This window comes from Antechinus flavipes, chromosome 2 (assembly GCF_016432865.1).
Source record: "Antechinus flavipes isolate AdamAnt ecotype Samford, QLD, Australia chromosome 2, AdamAnt_v2, whole genome shotgun sequence".
In the NCBI taxonomy this organism is placed as follows: domain Eukaryota; kingdom Metazoa; phylum Chordata; class Mammalia; order Dasyuromorphia; family Dasyuridae; genus Antechinus; species Antechinus flavipes.
The window spans coordinates 521,668,409-521,685,213 of record NC_067399.1 but is presented as its reverse complement, the minus strand read 5'-3'; the positions used below and the strand labels follow the sequence as shown (position 1 = coordinate 521,685,213).

The 16,805-nt window shown below is 33.9% G+C and overlaps 1 protein-coding gene across 1 annotated transcript in view; it reads left to right on the top strand.

Annotated features, from left to right (window-relative positions):
* The window catches only part of ATP8B4 (ATPase phospholipid transporting 8B4 (putative)), a 230,711-nt gene that overhangs the window by 149,291 nt on the left and 64,615 nt on the right, over window positions 1-16,805 (top strand). Inside the window, exons 16-18 of the mRNA XM_051973787.1 lie at window positions 9,964-10,128; window positions 12,669-12,780; window positions 15,025-15,130. Coding sequence (XP_051829747.1) covers window positions 9,964-10,128; window positions 12,669-12,780; window positions 15,025-15,130 — 383 coding nt within the window. The remainder of the gene's footprint in view (window positions 1-9,963; window positions 10,129-12,668; window positions 12,781-15,024; window positions 15,131-16,805) is intronic.

The window sequence follows — 16,805 nt, the reverse complement described above, 5'->3', positions numbered from 1 at the left end:
GCTGTATTATCTATTATCTCTCTATCATCCATTGCCAAGGCCCAAAATTTCATTACTTAGTGGTCTATCTACACACATATGAATTGCATAATATATAATATATGACATATATATATCTATATATGTATCTATATCTGTATATGTTTACACACATTGTCTTGCTAGTAAAATGGTTGATTGTTGTTCTTTGTTCTTGAAGAGGCCTAAAATGATATCACTGATTGGCATCGAGGTACATTGTGTTTGACCGTGGCTGAGCAGATCAGTACAAGCTCAGAAGGCTCTCCTGAAGGTCAGGCCCAATAAGATAGTCAGACTTGGCTCACATTCCATGTCTGACTTTTGCTAGATCTCTATCATTGTTAAATTATGACCTGCATTGGTGGAGAAAATTCTTATAATGGGAATTCCTATATTGATTAAATATTAGTTGTTTTGTACAGTCACATAGAAAGAGATTTAAATTATGTGATGAAATACACACACATGTGAGGTTATCTGTGTGCCAAGTTTATTGCCTAAAACATTCCTCATGGAGCTCCTCATCATTCTGCTGTGAAGCCCCAAGGAAACATGCTCTCAATAGATTAACCCAGTTATTCTTCATTTCTTACATAGATCCCTGATCTCATTGCTGTTGATATTCTTTTCTTGGATGCAAATCACATATCTTTTTAAATACTACTCATGTAGGAATGTGATTCTGGACTATGCTTTCCTGTAGATCTACAAAGAATCCACCCAATGAATGATTTTTATTTTGTTTTTTTTTCGCCTTCTCTCTGTCTTATATAGCACTCTATATGTCATGGAGTTTAATAAATGTTTGTTGAATTGGATTGGAGCTTCCTTTAGTTCTTTTAGTAACTTCAGGTATACTAATGGAACACTCAAGTTGTCTATGTCATTATCTCTCACATAGTTCATCTTCTTTTTTGATCACGTATTTCCTTAATGACATCTCATATGCCAGTTTGGGAGCATAACTTATAGTTGAAAAAATGGTACTACTTATTTGTGTCTACATGCATTACTTCATTACTTTCTGGGTCACAATTTTAATTCTTAAAATTTTATGGTAGTCCAAGGTTTATAACCATAGAGAATTTCCTGAGAGAACATTTGTATTGACATAATATATCTTTGTACTGAGGAAGCAGCTTAGGATCATTAAAAATGCAGCAGATTTTCCAAATGCAATCCATTTTTCCTCTTCAGTTCTGGACCCATATCATTATCTATATGCAGTATTGGTTCTAGTTAGTGTTCTCATTTAGCAACAGGCCATCCCATTTTGTTTTATAATATGGACAATAGGAATTTTAATTTTATTTTTACTGTATAGATTATTTGGCAGAGCTCTTGTGCAAAATCATGGATTTCATTGAAAAAATTCACTACTTGATATTATTAGAATAATATCTCCTGCCAACAGAAGCACCTGGAAGACATCACCAATTTATAGGGAACCTTTCTGTCCTTTAAATCTTATGTAATGCATTCTCTGTGACAAAGATGAGCTTTTTAGAGAATACATGTTTTTTGTGTTTTATGACTCATTTGATGCTAACAGTCAAGAGATTTATTATGGTTGCAAGGAGTTTTATCAAGGTCGTTTGAGTGATCTTGGTAGTTGCAGGAGATAGAACTGTTAAGGCTATGTTTTACTCTACTAGTTCAAATATTTTTTTCCTCCCTTCCTACTTTCCTTCCTCTCTTATTCCCTCCCTTCTTTTTTCTTTCTTTTCTTCCTCCCCTTCTTCCTTCCTCCCTTCCTCCTTCCCTTCTTTCCTCCTTCCCTTCCTTCCTTTCTCCTTCCGTCCCTTCCTTCCTCCCTTCCTCTCTTCTTTCCTCCCTTCCTCCCTCCCTTCCTTCCTTCTTCCCTCTCTCCCTTCCTTCTTCCCTTCCTTCCTTCCTTCCTTCCTTCCTTCCTTCCTTCCTTCCTTCCTTCCTTCCTTCCTTCCTTCTCTTCTTCTTTCCTGCTTTAAAGAATTTTTTGAGAAAGCCTGACTATTCCCTTCCCTCATTTTCATGGATATGCATATAGATCTTTCTCATAAAGATTAAAAAGTAGGTATATTAGCAGTTATTGATGTTCTTTTGATGACCCCTTTAATGGGCAATGATATTGTTCACGATTTTTTTCAATTTCTTCACTAAATTATCTTGTAATGTGATTCTTCAGTGCTTTCCAGATTAGGTTACCTCTAGCACAGTTTATCTTTGTGAATAATTGGTCTGGTACAATTGATTTTCCTTATTTCATTTTAAAGTGCTCTTTTTCTTTGTTTCATGGTTGGATGAACAATTTGTGGAACTACTCTATCAACACATATCTGGGATATACATAGATAGTAATGAGCTGGGCCCAGAAACGAACAAATGGCAGAATGCAGACTAGGTTACATTTAACATATTATCTTATTGACCACAAGTTTCTCTCTGAAATAAAGGACTATGTAATTCTTTAGGTATAGTTGGATAGTCCTATTAATCATTTTTATTTGTCCTGTATGTAGTTTGTTTTATAAATGTTTATTTGTATGTTGCTTCATCCTTTAGATTGTAAGTTATTTGAGTATAGGAACTGCATTTTGCCTCTTTTTGTGTCCCTAACAGCACAGTACCCAACACATAGTAAGTGCTTAATAAATATTTATTGATTAATTGATAGCTGCCAGGCATATAGTACTATAATCTCTGAAAGTTTGGAGTTAAATATCACCCATGTGACATTGGAGAAGTACATGGAATTTATAGGCAAACTTTAGCCCATTAAAAAGTGATTAGTTCCTCAGAAGTTATATAGGATATCATTAAGATAACTAGGAAAAAATCATGGTCGTCTACTACTACTACTACTACTACATGGTCTACTACTGATGGATTGCTCTGATATTTAAACAATGTGTACATACACACACACACACACACAGCAAGAGAGAAAGACAGAGAGCGATAGAGCAAGAGTGAGATCATAATGAAGGTCCCTGTTCCAGAGCATATAGATTGTAAGCACCATGGTGAATTTATGAAAGCAAATGGCATAGTTTGGGTAAGTATAGAAGGCTTGCAATATGTCTTGTTGCAAGGAATACCAAAATTTGTAATATCATAGGTCCACTGAAAATATTGGAATATAACTGCCATTTTAAATTTCTTTGAAGAGAACTCAATGAGCCATTGAAATGTAATTTTTTTTTCTGTGATGATTGTAATGATCATTACAGAAATGTTGACAAGTTTGTTCCATTTTGTGCCTTTTTGTGAGTTCCAAGAGGCTATATTTCTCCTTCTTCCCATTGGCAGGTTGCCTCAGACAGCATCTGGTACCATCCAGAGGGTCCAAGCCAGATACAACATCAAGCCAGGGAATATCACTTCCTCCTTCCCTGTCAGAGTCCAACCCTAACCTTTCTACTAATCTCTCCGTTTCCTTTTCTCTCTTCTATATTGACACTGAATCCTTATACCTACTTTATATCTTAGAGAACCTAATTCCTTTCTCCTTTCTGACTATGAGAACTATTATTCCATTGCTAGTGGTAGGGATCAGCTTTGGTGAGGTAGATATCCTTATGCAGCCCAGAGATGCTTGTGTCTTATAAGCATTGCTTTCAGAATTATCTATTTGCCTTGCAGCTGAACTCTTCTATGTGGTTTATCCTTACCAATTGTACTGGGAGTTCCTTGAGAGATGAAATTGTCTTCTTTTCCAAAATTTGTATCACCAGTATGTAATAAAATATTTGGCACACAGTGCTTAATAAATGCTATACAATACATCGCACTTGAAGTCAGAAAGAATTGAATTCAAATCCTGCTTCAAATACTAACTGTGTGATCCTAAGTCATTTACCTCTGCCTTGATTTCTCCATCTGTAAAATGAAATAATAAAAGCACCGACATCCCAAGTTTGTTGTGAGGATAAAATGAGATAGTATTTATAAAGCATTTTGTAAACCTTAAAGCATTAATTGAATATTAACTATTATTCATTTGTCTTTTCTTTCATTATGAATGTTCTTAATAGTTGTGACCAATTTGGTTATTATAACTAACTTTTCTTTAGACTTTGTGCTTCTGCTAACCAGTTAATATTCAATTATCAACTTCATTAATGTTTTACAAATGATTTTTGTCATCAAAGGCTCGAGTAGGGCTGATTGAAATTTAGGAAATCATTCATGTCTTCTCATCTTTAGATTTTATTTTAATTTCATGTAGACATTGACCTTTTTACTAACTAATAAAATGATTAACTATACAGACAGCTGATTCTGATATGACTTTTACATCAATAACCAACTGTTTCCTGCTTGGTAAGATATAGACAGTTTTATTTGCCATAATATTGTGGTGTTTACTATCTCTAACACATATCTCCTCTCTTCTGAAAATGTTGATGATTCATAGACTTTAAATATTTGGATCATATATAATTTTCAAGCTGTAGCCATATTTTCCAATATATTTTTCATTAACTTTCTTTCTGCACCAATTATTCATGTGCATATTGACTTGGTTTGTTGTGGTCTTTGTACAACTTCCCTTTGTCTTTTTAAGACAAGATAATGAATTGTTTCATGGAAGGATATTTTTGCTACCTTTGGACATAGGATGAAACTAACTCTTTCAAATTCCTTTGTTTTCCCAGGATAAGCTGTAAGACATCTTTTTATTTAGTGTCCCTTTGTCTTCAAATTTCACTTATCATAAGAATTTTAGAATTGTGTTGATTTAGTTCTTCCAAGAGTGAGAAAATCCTAAAAACTGAGATTCTTCACATCTTCTATTCCTTTTGGCATCATTTTATCTACTTAGTTATAAAAGAAAAAAGTAGAACTGCAGAGAACCAAAGACTATTTTGTCTTTTTTTCTTTGAGTCTTGGGTTGTAATAACCAAAAAATGTATCAGTGCTGTGAAGCCCCTCCATTCAAAACTAAGTTAGCTCACACACAGAAGAACTGGTCTTTTTCTAGAATTATACTAAAAAATTTTTCCAGCATGGCAGGCTATTCTATTCACCTAGCTTTTGAGATTAATAATGAAAGTAGCTTGTATGGGAGGCAGTATGGTACAGTGATAGAGAGCTGGCAATACAATCATGAAGAACTGGGCCAAATTCTGTCTCTCATGCATACTGGGTGTGGGATTCTGGAAATGTCACTTAATCCTACAATGCCCCAAGCAACTCTCTAAAATTGTGAGCTGTAGAATAGTTGACCCTATGGTCAGGTAATGAATTCCTTACATGGTAATTCCCTCCTCTGGGCTAAAGAAAAAAAAAGTTTCCATTTTTATAGTAACTTAAGTTTTATGAAACATTTCATTTGATCCTTACAACAATCCTGTGAAGCAGATGCTATAATAAAAAGAATTGGTACTATAATCACAACATCTGGATTCACCTCCTGCTCTGACACCTATCACCTAACGTTAGTTCCCTGGACATTCCTTGAATCCCCCATCCATAAAATAAGAATGTTTCACTAGTTGGCTTCAAAAGATCCCCTCCCGTTCTACATTTATTATTTTTAGTAGTGGTGTTTTTGTTTCCATTTTAAGGATGATAATACTAGTTCAAAAAAGTTATGTATCTACCCAGGTCACATGGTGGGATGTGAACCCAAGTTTTTCTAATTCTAGTTTCAGGATTCCATCCATTATGTCAAGCTAGGTTACTTACATTGAGAAGTCAGAATTGGACTTTAATGGAGATTAAGTTTTAACAACTGAAAAATAGTTACTATCTGTTCTTTCTCTGTTTCAGACTCTGGAATTCTTTTGGAGTCATCTAGAATTATCTTGGGAGACAAGTTATTTCTTATCATTTGTTCTTGCATGTTCCCAACAGAAACTGGTTTCCTCCCAATTCTTAGTGGTTGAATGTTACCCAATCTGACGTGAACTGACAACTTTTACAATGTATTCTCACCTCACAAAAATAACTTTGCATAGTTTTTGGGAAATTTCTGGAAGTAGTTTCTAGAATCAATTTCCTTCAGGGGTCTACTATAGACTGAATAGCAACTGTCTCAAAAATAGTTGTTAATAATTTCCTAAGTATTAATGTGTTACATACAAGACTTAGGAGATTGAATTAGCACACTATCTGAGTAGATGTTAATCTTTTTTTTTTTTTTTGAAAATTTCTACATAAAAGAGAAAGAGACTATAAATGGAATTGAAAAGTATTCACTTTAAAAACTTGGAATTAAAATTTATCTATCCTGTTTCTTTTGAGTTCTCTTTTTAACCCAATATGAACTTTAAGGGAAAATGGATAAAGCTCTTATTTCCTTAGCGATTTTTGGGGAGCCTGGGGGGCCAGGGAGGTTGCTATTTTGTGTGTATGTGTGTGTGTGTATTCATGTTTTCTGTCAAGCCCTATATTTAATACAAAACATTCTCTGAATCTTTCAAAAACAAACAAATAAAAAACTGCCTGACTTTGAGTATAAAAAAATGATGGCTTAGTAATATTGGTTACAAACATAGCTATTGTTTTTGTCTTTGCAATGGAGCTTTCTTGATTTTCTTTTAATCTTTTCCAGAAGGCCTACATTTTTTTTAATTAAAAAAAATAGCATTGGAATCACAAGCATTGAATTCTTTCAATAGCTAAAATGTTGGTATCCTGAGTTTTCATATACTTATGCATTATAATGAAAAATCTTATCTTTATTCTCCCCACATCTTAAAATTGAAAATTACTTATTTCCCAAGGAGGGACAATAATTTGTTCATTGTCTATTTGCTGTAATTCACTCTTGATCAGTTTTTTTTTTTAATGGTTGTTCATGGGTACTATATCAATTGCTTTTTAATTAATTTATGTGGCAGACCTTGTAAAAATATTCATTAAAAATTTATATTTTTACTTAATGAAATAATGAAATAACTTAATTAGTCTCTTTGTAATGCCCTCACAGTTTGCTCAAAGTTTTTAAAGACATAAGAAATGTTATTGCCCAGTGGGATTGTAAGACACAGGCAAAGATGTGTTTTTGTCAGTTAACTGGGCAAAGCTTCTAGTTACTGGGCAGAAGCTAGGTTTCTAGCCCACTAGGGATTCCAGATCATGAATAACTTGAGAAGAAGGACTGGATTTTTAAATTTTTTTGGCTTTTCTGTGTATATGTAGTGCTTAATCTGATGCTTAGTACATAGTAGGTACTTAATAAATGCTTGTTCATTTGATTTGCCTTTTCTTGATAGTCTTGCTATCAGGCTTGTTAAATGTGACTATCACAGCCAGAATGAACTATCCAGTCTTAAGCATATTTAATTGAGTTCTTCCTTATAGTCACCTGAGCTAAAAACCTCATTTGAACAACTCAGACTTTTTGACCTAGCATAGTAGGCTGATATTTAGCCTGACTGTATTTGCAATAATAATTATTATTATTATTATAAGCTACATTTGCATAAACCCCATTCCGTTTACAAAGTGCTATTCCTTATAAAAGTCCTATGATGTAGATAATATAGATATTATTAGCTATCCAAATTTATAGAAGTGTGTTAATAGTCAGAGACATTTGGCAAAGGGGAATAACTAGAACCCAAAGTTATCTTTTTTGATTTCAAATCCTACCAAATTGCATCCCTTCAGGGATTGACAATTGAGAATTGTTAAATGAGGAAATGAATAATGACAATAAGTAGACTTATAATGCAAAAATCACACAAAAACGATTACTAAAGCAAAAGGTGAATAGAATTTAGGGCTGAAAAGGACCTTAGAGGTCTTCTAACTCAACTTTTTCATCTTTCAGATGAAATTTCCTTTCTCCATAAAAAGGAAGGCATTATAGTAATATCGAGGGCCACAAAGGTAGTAGGAAGTGAGTCAGGATTTGAATCCAACTCAAAAATTTATTACTCTTTACGTTATACAACACTGATCCAGGTAAAATCAGTGGCTATTAATGAACTGTTTTTCAAGGTAAGGATTTTAATCTGCACAATTTTAAAACAATGATAAATATTCTCAAAGCACAGAGATTAAGCACTTATTCTCTTCCCTTCCCTTCCTCTCCTTACTTGTACTTTGTATCCTTAGAGACAGTCTGTTTATTTGAACAAAGATTCATAGAGAAGTATAGTTCCTAGATGAGCCTTGTGAGGACTATGGGAGATAATGTATGTGAATGTATTCTGTAAATTGCAAAATGCCAAGTAAATATAAAGTATTATATAAACCAAAGCTATATTAATTTTGGCCAAAGATTCTTTCATAGAGCTCTTTATAGAGCAAAGAATAAGTAAGGTGAAGCATTTAAAATATTGTAAAGACTATATATAAAATATATATATATATGTATACATCACAAAATAAAATAATGCTCATTGAATGAATGTTTCAGTTAGCAAAAAAATGAATCTAGAGTTCCTGAGTATAAAAACAATTAAAATTTTAGATATAATTTTATAAAAGGTCTATTAAGACCAATATATCATTTTAATTGTTATGCCTCACCTATTTAGTTCTTATTTTTGAAACAATTAATGCAAATGGTAGGAGAAAAAGACTAAAGTTATATGAAAATCTGTCTCAAGCAATGGCAAACTTGCTTTTTAAAAAATATTAGTGTCATTATAGAGTGAATTTTCATTAAAATTATCCTTAATAAAACCTATTGTGGTTCTATCTTGTTCAATTATTCTGTCATGTTCAACTCCACATGATCTCAAAGGTTTTATCCATGGGGTTTTCTTGTCATTTTCTTCTCCAGTGTGTCCTCATTTTACAAAGGAGGAACTGAGGTTAGTAAGCATCTGAGGCTTGATTTGAAGTCAAATTTTCCTGATTCTAGGCTTAGTGGTCTATTTCCTTGCCACTTAGTGATTCCTGTATACATAGGGATAAATGAAATATAACGTGGAAAGGCCTCTAGGACACATCATTCAGCATAGATGCCAATTTGTTGAAATGGGTAATAGGCCAATTTTGAGAAACTGTTGAATTTCTATTTAGGGATGTAGAACTTAAACTTTGCACACACACACACACACACACACACACACACACACACACACACACACTGTGTACAGTGATAGGATTTTCAATCTCTTTGTGCCTTTTTCATGTTTTGCTGCATCTTTCTCCCCTGTTTGCCCTCATGAGGTCAATTTTATATCAATGCCCAGCTCCAGGGTTGAAAAGGGAGGCAGTACTAAAAGAAATTAATTAAACTAGCGACTTAATCATTCTTTAATACATCTTTCCTTTCTTCTAAGAGGGGTATGGGTCATTTCATTCAGGAGTGAGCTGGGGCTGGCAAGAAAAAAGTCTTTGTCTTCTCTTTAGGGACAAGAAGAGACCTAGTTAAGTGTTATTCAATGGGTCAGGCAAATGCAGAATATGATATGTTTTCTCTCAAAATGAAGAGAACCATCTGCACTCAGAGAGAGAGAGGACTGTGGGGACTGAGTGTGGATAATAATGTAGTATTTTCATTTTTTTATTGTTGTTTCTTGAATTTTTGTTTTCTTTTTCAGTTTTTTTCCTTTTTGATCTGATTTTTTCTTGTGCAGCATGATAATTGTGGAAATATATATGGAAGAGTTGCATATGCTTAACATATATTGGATTACTTGCCATCTAGGGAAGGGGGTGGCGGAAGGGAGGGAGAAAAAAATTTGGAACACAAGATTTTGCAAGGTTGAATGTTGAAAATTATGCATATATTTTGAAAATAAAAAGCTTTAAAAATTTAAACTATCACAATTTGATAGCCTTCAAAATTGAATTGATGAGTAGTAACTCACATTTTTCTTTGTAATCTTTAGCTCTCTTGACTGTTTAAATCCCTTGGAAATTAAAAAAAATATCATTTCCAAAAAGAATTTTGCTTATATTTCAGGATTTGTTAAACAGTGCTCTATTTAAAATACAAAATATTTAATGAGGATACCCTAATTGCTGTTTTTACTTGTCTGTCTTCTGTGGTAGGAATTTGGAGGTGAAGGGCTTCGGACCTTGGCCATTGCATACAGAAATCTAAATGAAGAATACTTTAAAGAATGGTTTAAATTATTGGAAGAGGCAAACAGGGTATTTGATAAGAGAGATGAGCGGATTGCTGCAGCATATGAAGAGATTGAAAGAGATATGATGGTATGTGCTCAGAGATATATTGGTATGAATTTAAAAATATGACACGTTTGAGCTATAAATTAAATGATGCTGTAAAAAGTAGCTGTTGTTTTTTAAACACCAAATCACATTTTACACATTTTTACATGTTGTCTCTGAGTTTATTCTAGATGCATTTTTTGGTGGAGAATAATTCTACTAGAGCTGCCATAGACTTCCACATATAAAATTAGAACTTTGTAAAGAGTAGGATATGTGGCTGATTCCTAATTCTTTATGAAGCTTGGAAACATGCTTCCTTTCATAGGTCTAAGAAATTTTTGTAAGGCAAAATTGTGGTATGGACAACCTGGTAGGCATTCAGGTATCTTATAATAAGGAGAATCTTTTCTGTCTCTGCTAGGTTCTTTTGAAACTCCATTTAGACTACATTTGGCCCTTTGGACAACCTGCTGCCTCAGGAAAGTCTTTGGGTTTTGGTCTTGTTCAATTCCTGTCATTTAACTACCTTTGTAACCACAGACAAATAATATGGAGTCTCGTTGAAGGATTCTCAGGTTCAAATTCCTCATCAGTAAACTGGAATAATTGTATTATCTTCCTCATAGAATTACTATGAGGAAAATAATTTGTAAATATTAAAGCATTTATATATCTGAGCTATTCTTATTTTTACCCCTAGGGGGTCTGGGAATTTCTCCTTCTCTGATATGACCATTGTTTAAAATTGAAGCAATTCCTTTCCCCCCAAAGTTGCTGATGTCTATGCAACTCAAATGTCAGGGAAAGCTAATGTTTGTTCTATAGTTTAAGCAACTGTAATAAATTGTATCCCATTTAGTTGATTCATATCTGGGACCATCTCCCAAAACTTTTAAAATTTCTATCTCGCTTAGCTTCAGTTAATCTAAATATAGGGCTTTAAGGTTTACAAAGTGCTTTGCATTTGTTATAATTTTTGATATTCACAACAACCTGTAGTGCAAGTGCTTTAGGTACTATTAATCCCTTTTTATAGGTAAGGAAATTGAGACCGGCTGTAGTTGGAACAACACTTAGCACAGTGCCTAGCATTGAAAAGAGATTTAATAAATGTTTCTTGACTTTGTGAAGTGAGTGGCTCTAGAATTATATAGTTAGAGAGACAGGCTCTAAACCTGTATATGTCATCCTGATTCCCAGAGTAGTGCTTCATCTGTCATTGCTTTTTATGGAATGTGATGGAAGGCAGTATTTCTTGGTTTTGATTATTTGTGTCAATGTCTCCCTCCAATTAGTGCTCATAGACTTTATGCTACACATTGCAATGATTGTAATTCATATATAATATAGGAATATTGTAATAATATTGTAGATTTGCATAGAATCAGATATTACTGACTGTAGACTCCTCACTTAGATGATGGATCTTTTGGACTATAGATTGTAGAGAGATTGGATCCAGATTTGGAATCATAAACTTTTAGAACCAGAAGGGAAGGTATACCATATGGTATACCCCATCCTAGGCAATTCTGTAAAAATACATGAAACAAATAAGTTCTTAGACCATTCCAAATTGTATGAAGAAAGAATAAAGTCAGGCCAACAGGTATAAAGGTTATGTGGACACATGTCAATAGGCTGTGAAGAATAATGAGGAGGTATTGTGGTTGGTTCATTGGAGTAGAATTGTTAAGAGAGATGGGGGTTGATATCTGAATTTCAAAGCCAAGATCAGATTGAGAAGGAAAAAGGAGGTAATATTGGATATAGTATATAATCTGGCAACCTCAAAAGCTAAATATAATGTTTGATGTAGTAGTGCTGACATCATACATTAGATCTTTTAAAAGGTTTTGTACCTACTGCCTATCAGTTGTTGCCCTATTTAGTTGACATATCTAGGACCATCTTCCACAGCATTTTCTATTCATTTCCCTTAGCATCAATCAATCCATAGTTATTTTGTCTATTATATGCCAAGCATTCTGTCAGGTTTGGGGGATAAAAAAGAGGTAAAAGATAGTTCTTGCCTTCCTGGAGCTTACAGTCTAATGGGGGAGACAACTTGGAAACAAATATATACAGTGCAAATTGTTTATAGGATCAATAGAGAATTAACAGAAGAAAGGCACTAGAATTAATATAGGTTGTGCACTGTAATACATTGTAGACACTTTCTGTATCTTCTGACACAGAATCCCTCGATTTTAATGGAACTTTTAGGAAGTCAGGGAATTCAGAAATCAGAATGGAGGTAGAAGAATGTTCCAGACATGGAGGATAGCCAGAGAAAATGGTGAGAGCCTAGAGATATGTAGCGTCTTGTTCTTGCAACAGGCAGAAGGTCAATGTCATTAGATTGAGGAATAAATTATGAAGTCTTTGAATGCCAAATAGAGCATTTGAGATATACCTGGATACCCACCCTATCTTTCACCTGAGCACTAGGATTTATGAGGACGGTAGCTACAATAGTCCATTCCTGCAATTTGCTGTGCCTTTGCCTTTCAAACTCTACTGTTGAGAATGCCTATGTACTGTTATTAATGTTGGTAATTTTCTTTTTCTCAATGCAGTTACTAGGTGCCACTGCAATAGAAGATAAATTACAAGATGGTGTTATTCAAACTATTGCTAATTTATCACTCGCTAACATTAAGATCTGGGTCTTAACAGGAGACAAACAAGGTAACTTGAAAGGATGTTATATTGATATTTTTATACAGTGAAAGAAATCATTACAGTAAAACTTTTATTTGAGGAAAGCCAATTAATAATGATAAATTAGATAGTTTTTCTAATAGGAAAAAGTCTAAAGAGGAAAAAAGCTTATATTTGAGACAATAAAAAAGACCCTCAAACTTCAATAGTTTGGATTCAGCAGGATCTTCTAGATTTTTTAAATATATGTTTACCCTATTCTTTGTTGTTGTTTTTCAGTCAATTCAGTTGTGTTCTACTCTTTGTGGCCGCATTTGGAGTTTTCTTGTCAAAGATACTGGAATGATTTGCCATTTTCTTCTCCATGTCATTTTATAAATGAGGAAATTGAGACTAACAAGATTGTGTGACTTGCCTAGGATCACACTTGCCTAGAATTTATAATAACTGTTTGAGACCATATTTGAGCTCAGGTCTTCCTGATTCCAAGTTTAGCATTTTTTCTGTTGTGTTGCTTAGTGGCCCCTTCATTACTTTATAATGTGAATTAAGGTTCAGAAAGAAAACTCTTGGGCATTGTCACATCCTCAGTCATTCGTGGAATGATAATGATAGTAGCCTTTAGTTATCACTTTAAGATTAAAGCACTTCATATATGTTTTCTTATTTGGTCCTCACATCAACTCTGGGAGGCAAATGCTATTATTATACAGCATAACATGTTATTTTGCAGATTTACTCTCAGGAAACCAGAAAATTCAATTAACTAGAACCACCATTCCATATGACCTCTACTCAATTAAGATTTTCACTACAATTAAATTAAGTAGCTTGTTTTATTTTCTTACTCAGAAAATTATTTAGTTACAGATAGATCATTGGATTAGAAGTTAGAGTTGTAGTTTTTGATGAAATAGCTTTGTGGTCTGGTACAAAGTCTCCTACTTCTGTTTCTGCTTCCATAAATTAAAATAGCTGAAATGGTCTTGAAGGTTCCATCTAGCTCTATCAGCTGGGTGGCAAAATGGAGAGAGGGCTGGCCCTGAAGTCAGGAAGTCTCAGTTTTCTGTGTTCAAATCTGATCTCAGATATTTACTACTGGTATGATCCTGAGCAAATCACTCAATTCTGGTTGCCTAGGTTTCCTTATCTGTAAAGTAAGCTAGAAGAAATGGAAAACTACTGTAGTGTCTTTGAACAACAAACCAGCTCTATTGGGTTAAAATCCTAAGTTGGGAATGTTATTAGGTGGATTTAGAGAGGGGAGGAGGAGTGAAAGACATAGAGGGGTCAGCCTTTGAATTAGGGAAACATGGGTTAAATCCACTTTTGATATATACCAGCTGTATGATTGTGAGAATATCATTTAATTTTTTAGTACCCTAAACAATTGCAAAATGATAGACAAATCTTTATCAGATGAGAGTTTACACTACAATAAACTGATAAAATCAATTAAAAAAGAGAAAAAGGTAGTCAAGTAAAACTTTCTAATCATTCTCATTCACAATTAGAAGCATTAATGTACCTACATGGAAAATCTATCAACAGTCAACAAGCATTGTTAGGCACTTAGGCCAAAACATTAACTAAGAATTATGTGTATGTATTAGATATTGTTTATATTTAGGAGAGACAACCAGGTGGCTCAATGGATAAAGCTGAGTTCATATTCACCCTCAGACATTTACTAGCTGTGTGACTCTGGGCAAGGTACTTAATCTTTGGTAACCTTGGAAGCAGTTAGATTGAATTCATGGATAAAATATTAGGTCTCTAGTCAGAAAGATCTGAGTTCAAAACCAGTCATAGACATTTACTTGTGTTATCCTGGAAAAGCCTTAAACTCTGTTTGCCTTAATCTACTGGAAAAAGAAAGGCAAACTACTGGATAATCTTATCCAAGAAAACCCCCGTGAACTGTATTGATGTGTCTCAGCCCATGGGGTCATGAAGAGTTGGGTACAACTGAGTTATTGAACTATATATTTAGGCATGATTTGAACTATTTAATTTGTTGATGACTCCAGAGTCTAGCATAGTACCTAGCACATAGTAGTTATTGCATTGAATAGTTCTAAATATTAGCAAAATGGAATATTTTATCATCCCTACCTATAATTAAGGAACTTATATGTTATATATGTGCAAACAAATACATACATATTTATATATGTATGTGTGTATAATCATATCTATATCTATATATACATGTATGTTTTGCTTTGTATATTATAATTACTAACTGAGCTGCCTTTCATGTCTCATCAGAAACTGCCATGAACATTGGTTACTCTTGTAACATGTTGACAGATGATATGAATGAAGTATTTATTTTGTCAGGACACACTGCAGCAGAAGTCTGGGAAGAACTCAAGTAAGTGCATCCTAAAAAGAAAAATTTCAGACTGAACTTTAAGACTGAAAAAGAATCCTGAAGTTACAATACAATGTATAACATTCATATTTCATATTTGAAAATCATTTAAATAAACAAGATCCACAATAATTGTCACTAGTCTAAAACCACTAATAAATCTCTGAATGAAATGGCTACTTTCATTTTCTCCTAGTGCCCTTGCTGCAATGGTTGGATGTAGAATTTTGTTAAGATATGATGTAGGGGGAATACTGTGAATAGGGAATTAGAAGACTAGGCTCCAACAATTTAATTCTATGAACTCTGTTGAGTATATCCTTCATGATATATAGTATCAGAGACTATGATGATTAAAACAAACAAGGATAATTCTGAATTCATGAGGCATGTGTTCTGGAAGCTGCAACATTAGATGGATAATTGAGCACAAGATCACTTGGGGAGAGAAAAAGGGAACAAACAGTTGAATCCGGAAAGATTCTTCATAGGAGAAGGCATTTCAGCTAAGTTTTGAAGGTTGCTAATTTTAGAAGTGGAATCAAGGAGAAATTGGATTCTATGTTTGGGTTATACCTTTATGAAGGCATGGAAATGGAATATGAAATCTTAAATTTGCAGAACAGTAAGCCAGTTTGGCTAGAACATGGAGTGCATTATAGGGAGTAAAATAAAGCTAGAAAAGTAGTCTGCAATGAGATTGTGAAGAGCTTTAAATGATAGGTGAAAAAATTGTATTTTATTTTAGATATAATAAAAAACCATTAAAGACTTTTGAGTCAAAGTGTAATATGATCAGATCTATTCTTTACAAGGGTTCTTTTGGCAGTTGGAGGATGATGAAATGGAGAGAGGAGAGACTAGATTAGAGTAGCATGAATAAATTTTGATAAATACATTATTAAATTAGGAGAATATTGCTGTAAAAAGTAAGATTTGATAAATATCTTAATTAGAATGTTAGACATATAAGCTGAGAGAAGGGGATGAATTAGAAATAGATTGTGAAAATAGAATAAAAAAGATTTGACAACTGATTAGATATGGGAGGTGAGGGAAAAGGAAGAATCAAACAATTCCAAGATTGTGAATCTGGGTAAGTGGAAAGGTTATAGTTGTCGTTCAGTCATTTTTTTCAGTTATTTCTGATGCTTTGTGACCCCATTTGGGATTTTTTTGGTAAAGATACTGGAATGTTTTGACATTTCCTTCTCTGTGATGACCACATATTTAAAATCAGCTGGAGTCAGGAATTCAGGTTAGGGAAAAATCGTTGATCTTTATTCTTAGTAGAGGTGAAGAAGGATCGAAGGTTGAAGGGGGTTCGGAGGTGAAGGGGGGGGTTGCGATAGCAATGTGAGCAGCCATGTCAAGAAGCCAGCCAGCAGTCTCTCTTTCCACAAGCACATATATTAATAGAGTATGGTCCAATTACTATTTAACCTCACATGCTTGGGACCTCAGTGCATCAACTTGAACCTCAGCCCATTACACTTCTCCAGCTCATTTTACAAGTGAGGAAACTGAAGCAAATGGGGATAGGTGACTTGACTTATCATACAATCAGTGTCTGAGATTAGATTTGAACTCAGGAAGATAATCTTCCTGACTGTGAGCCCAGCACTCAATCCACTGTGCAACTTAGTTACCCAAGTGTTGTAGTATCTACAATAGA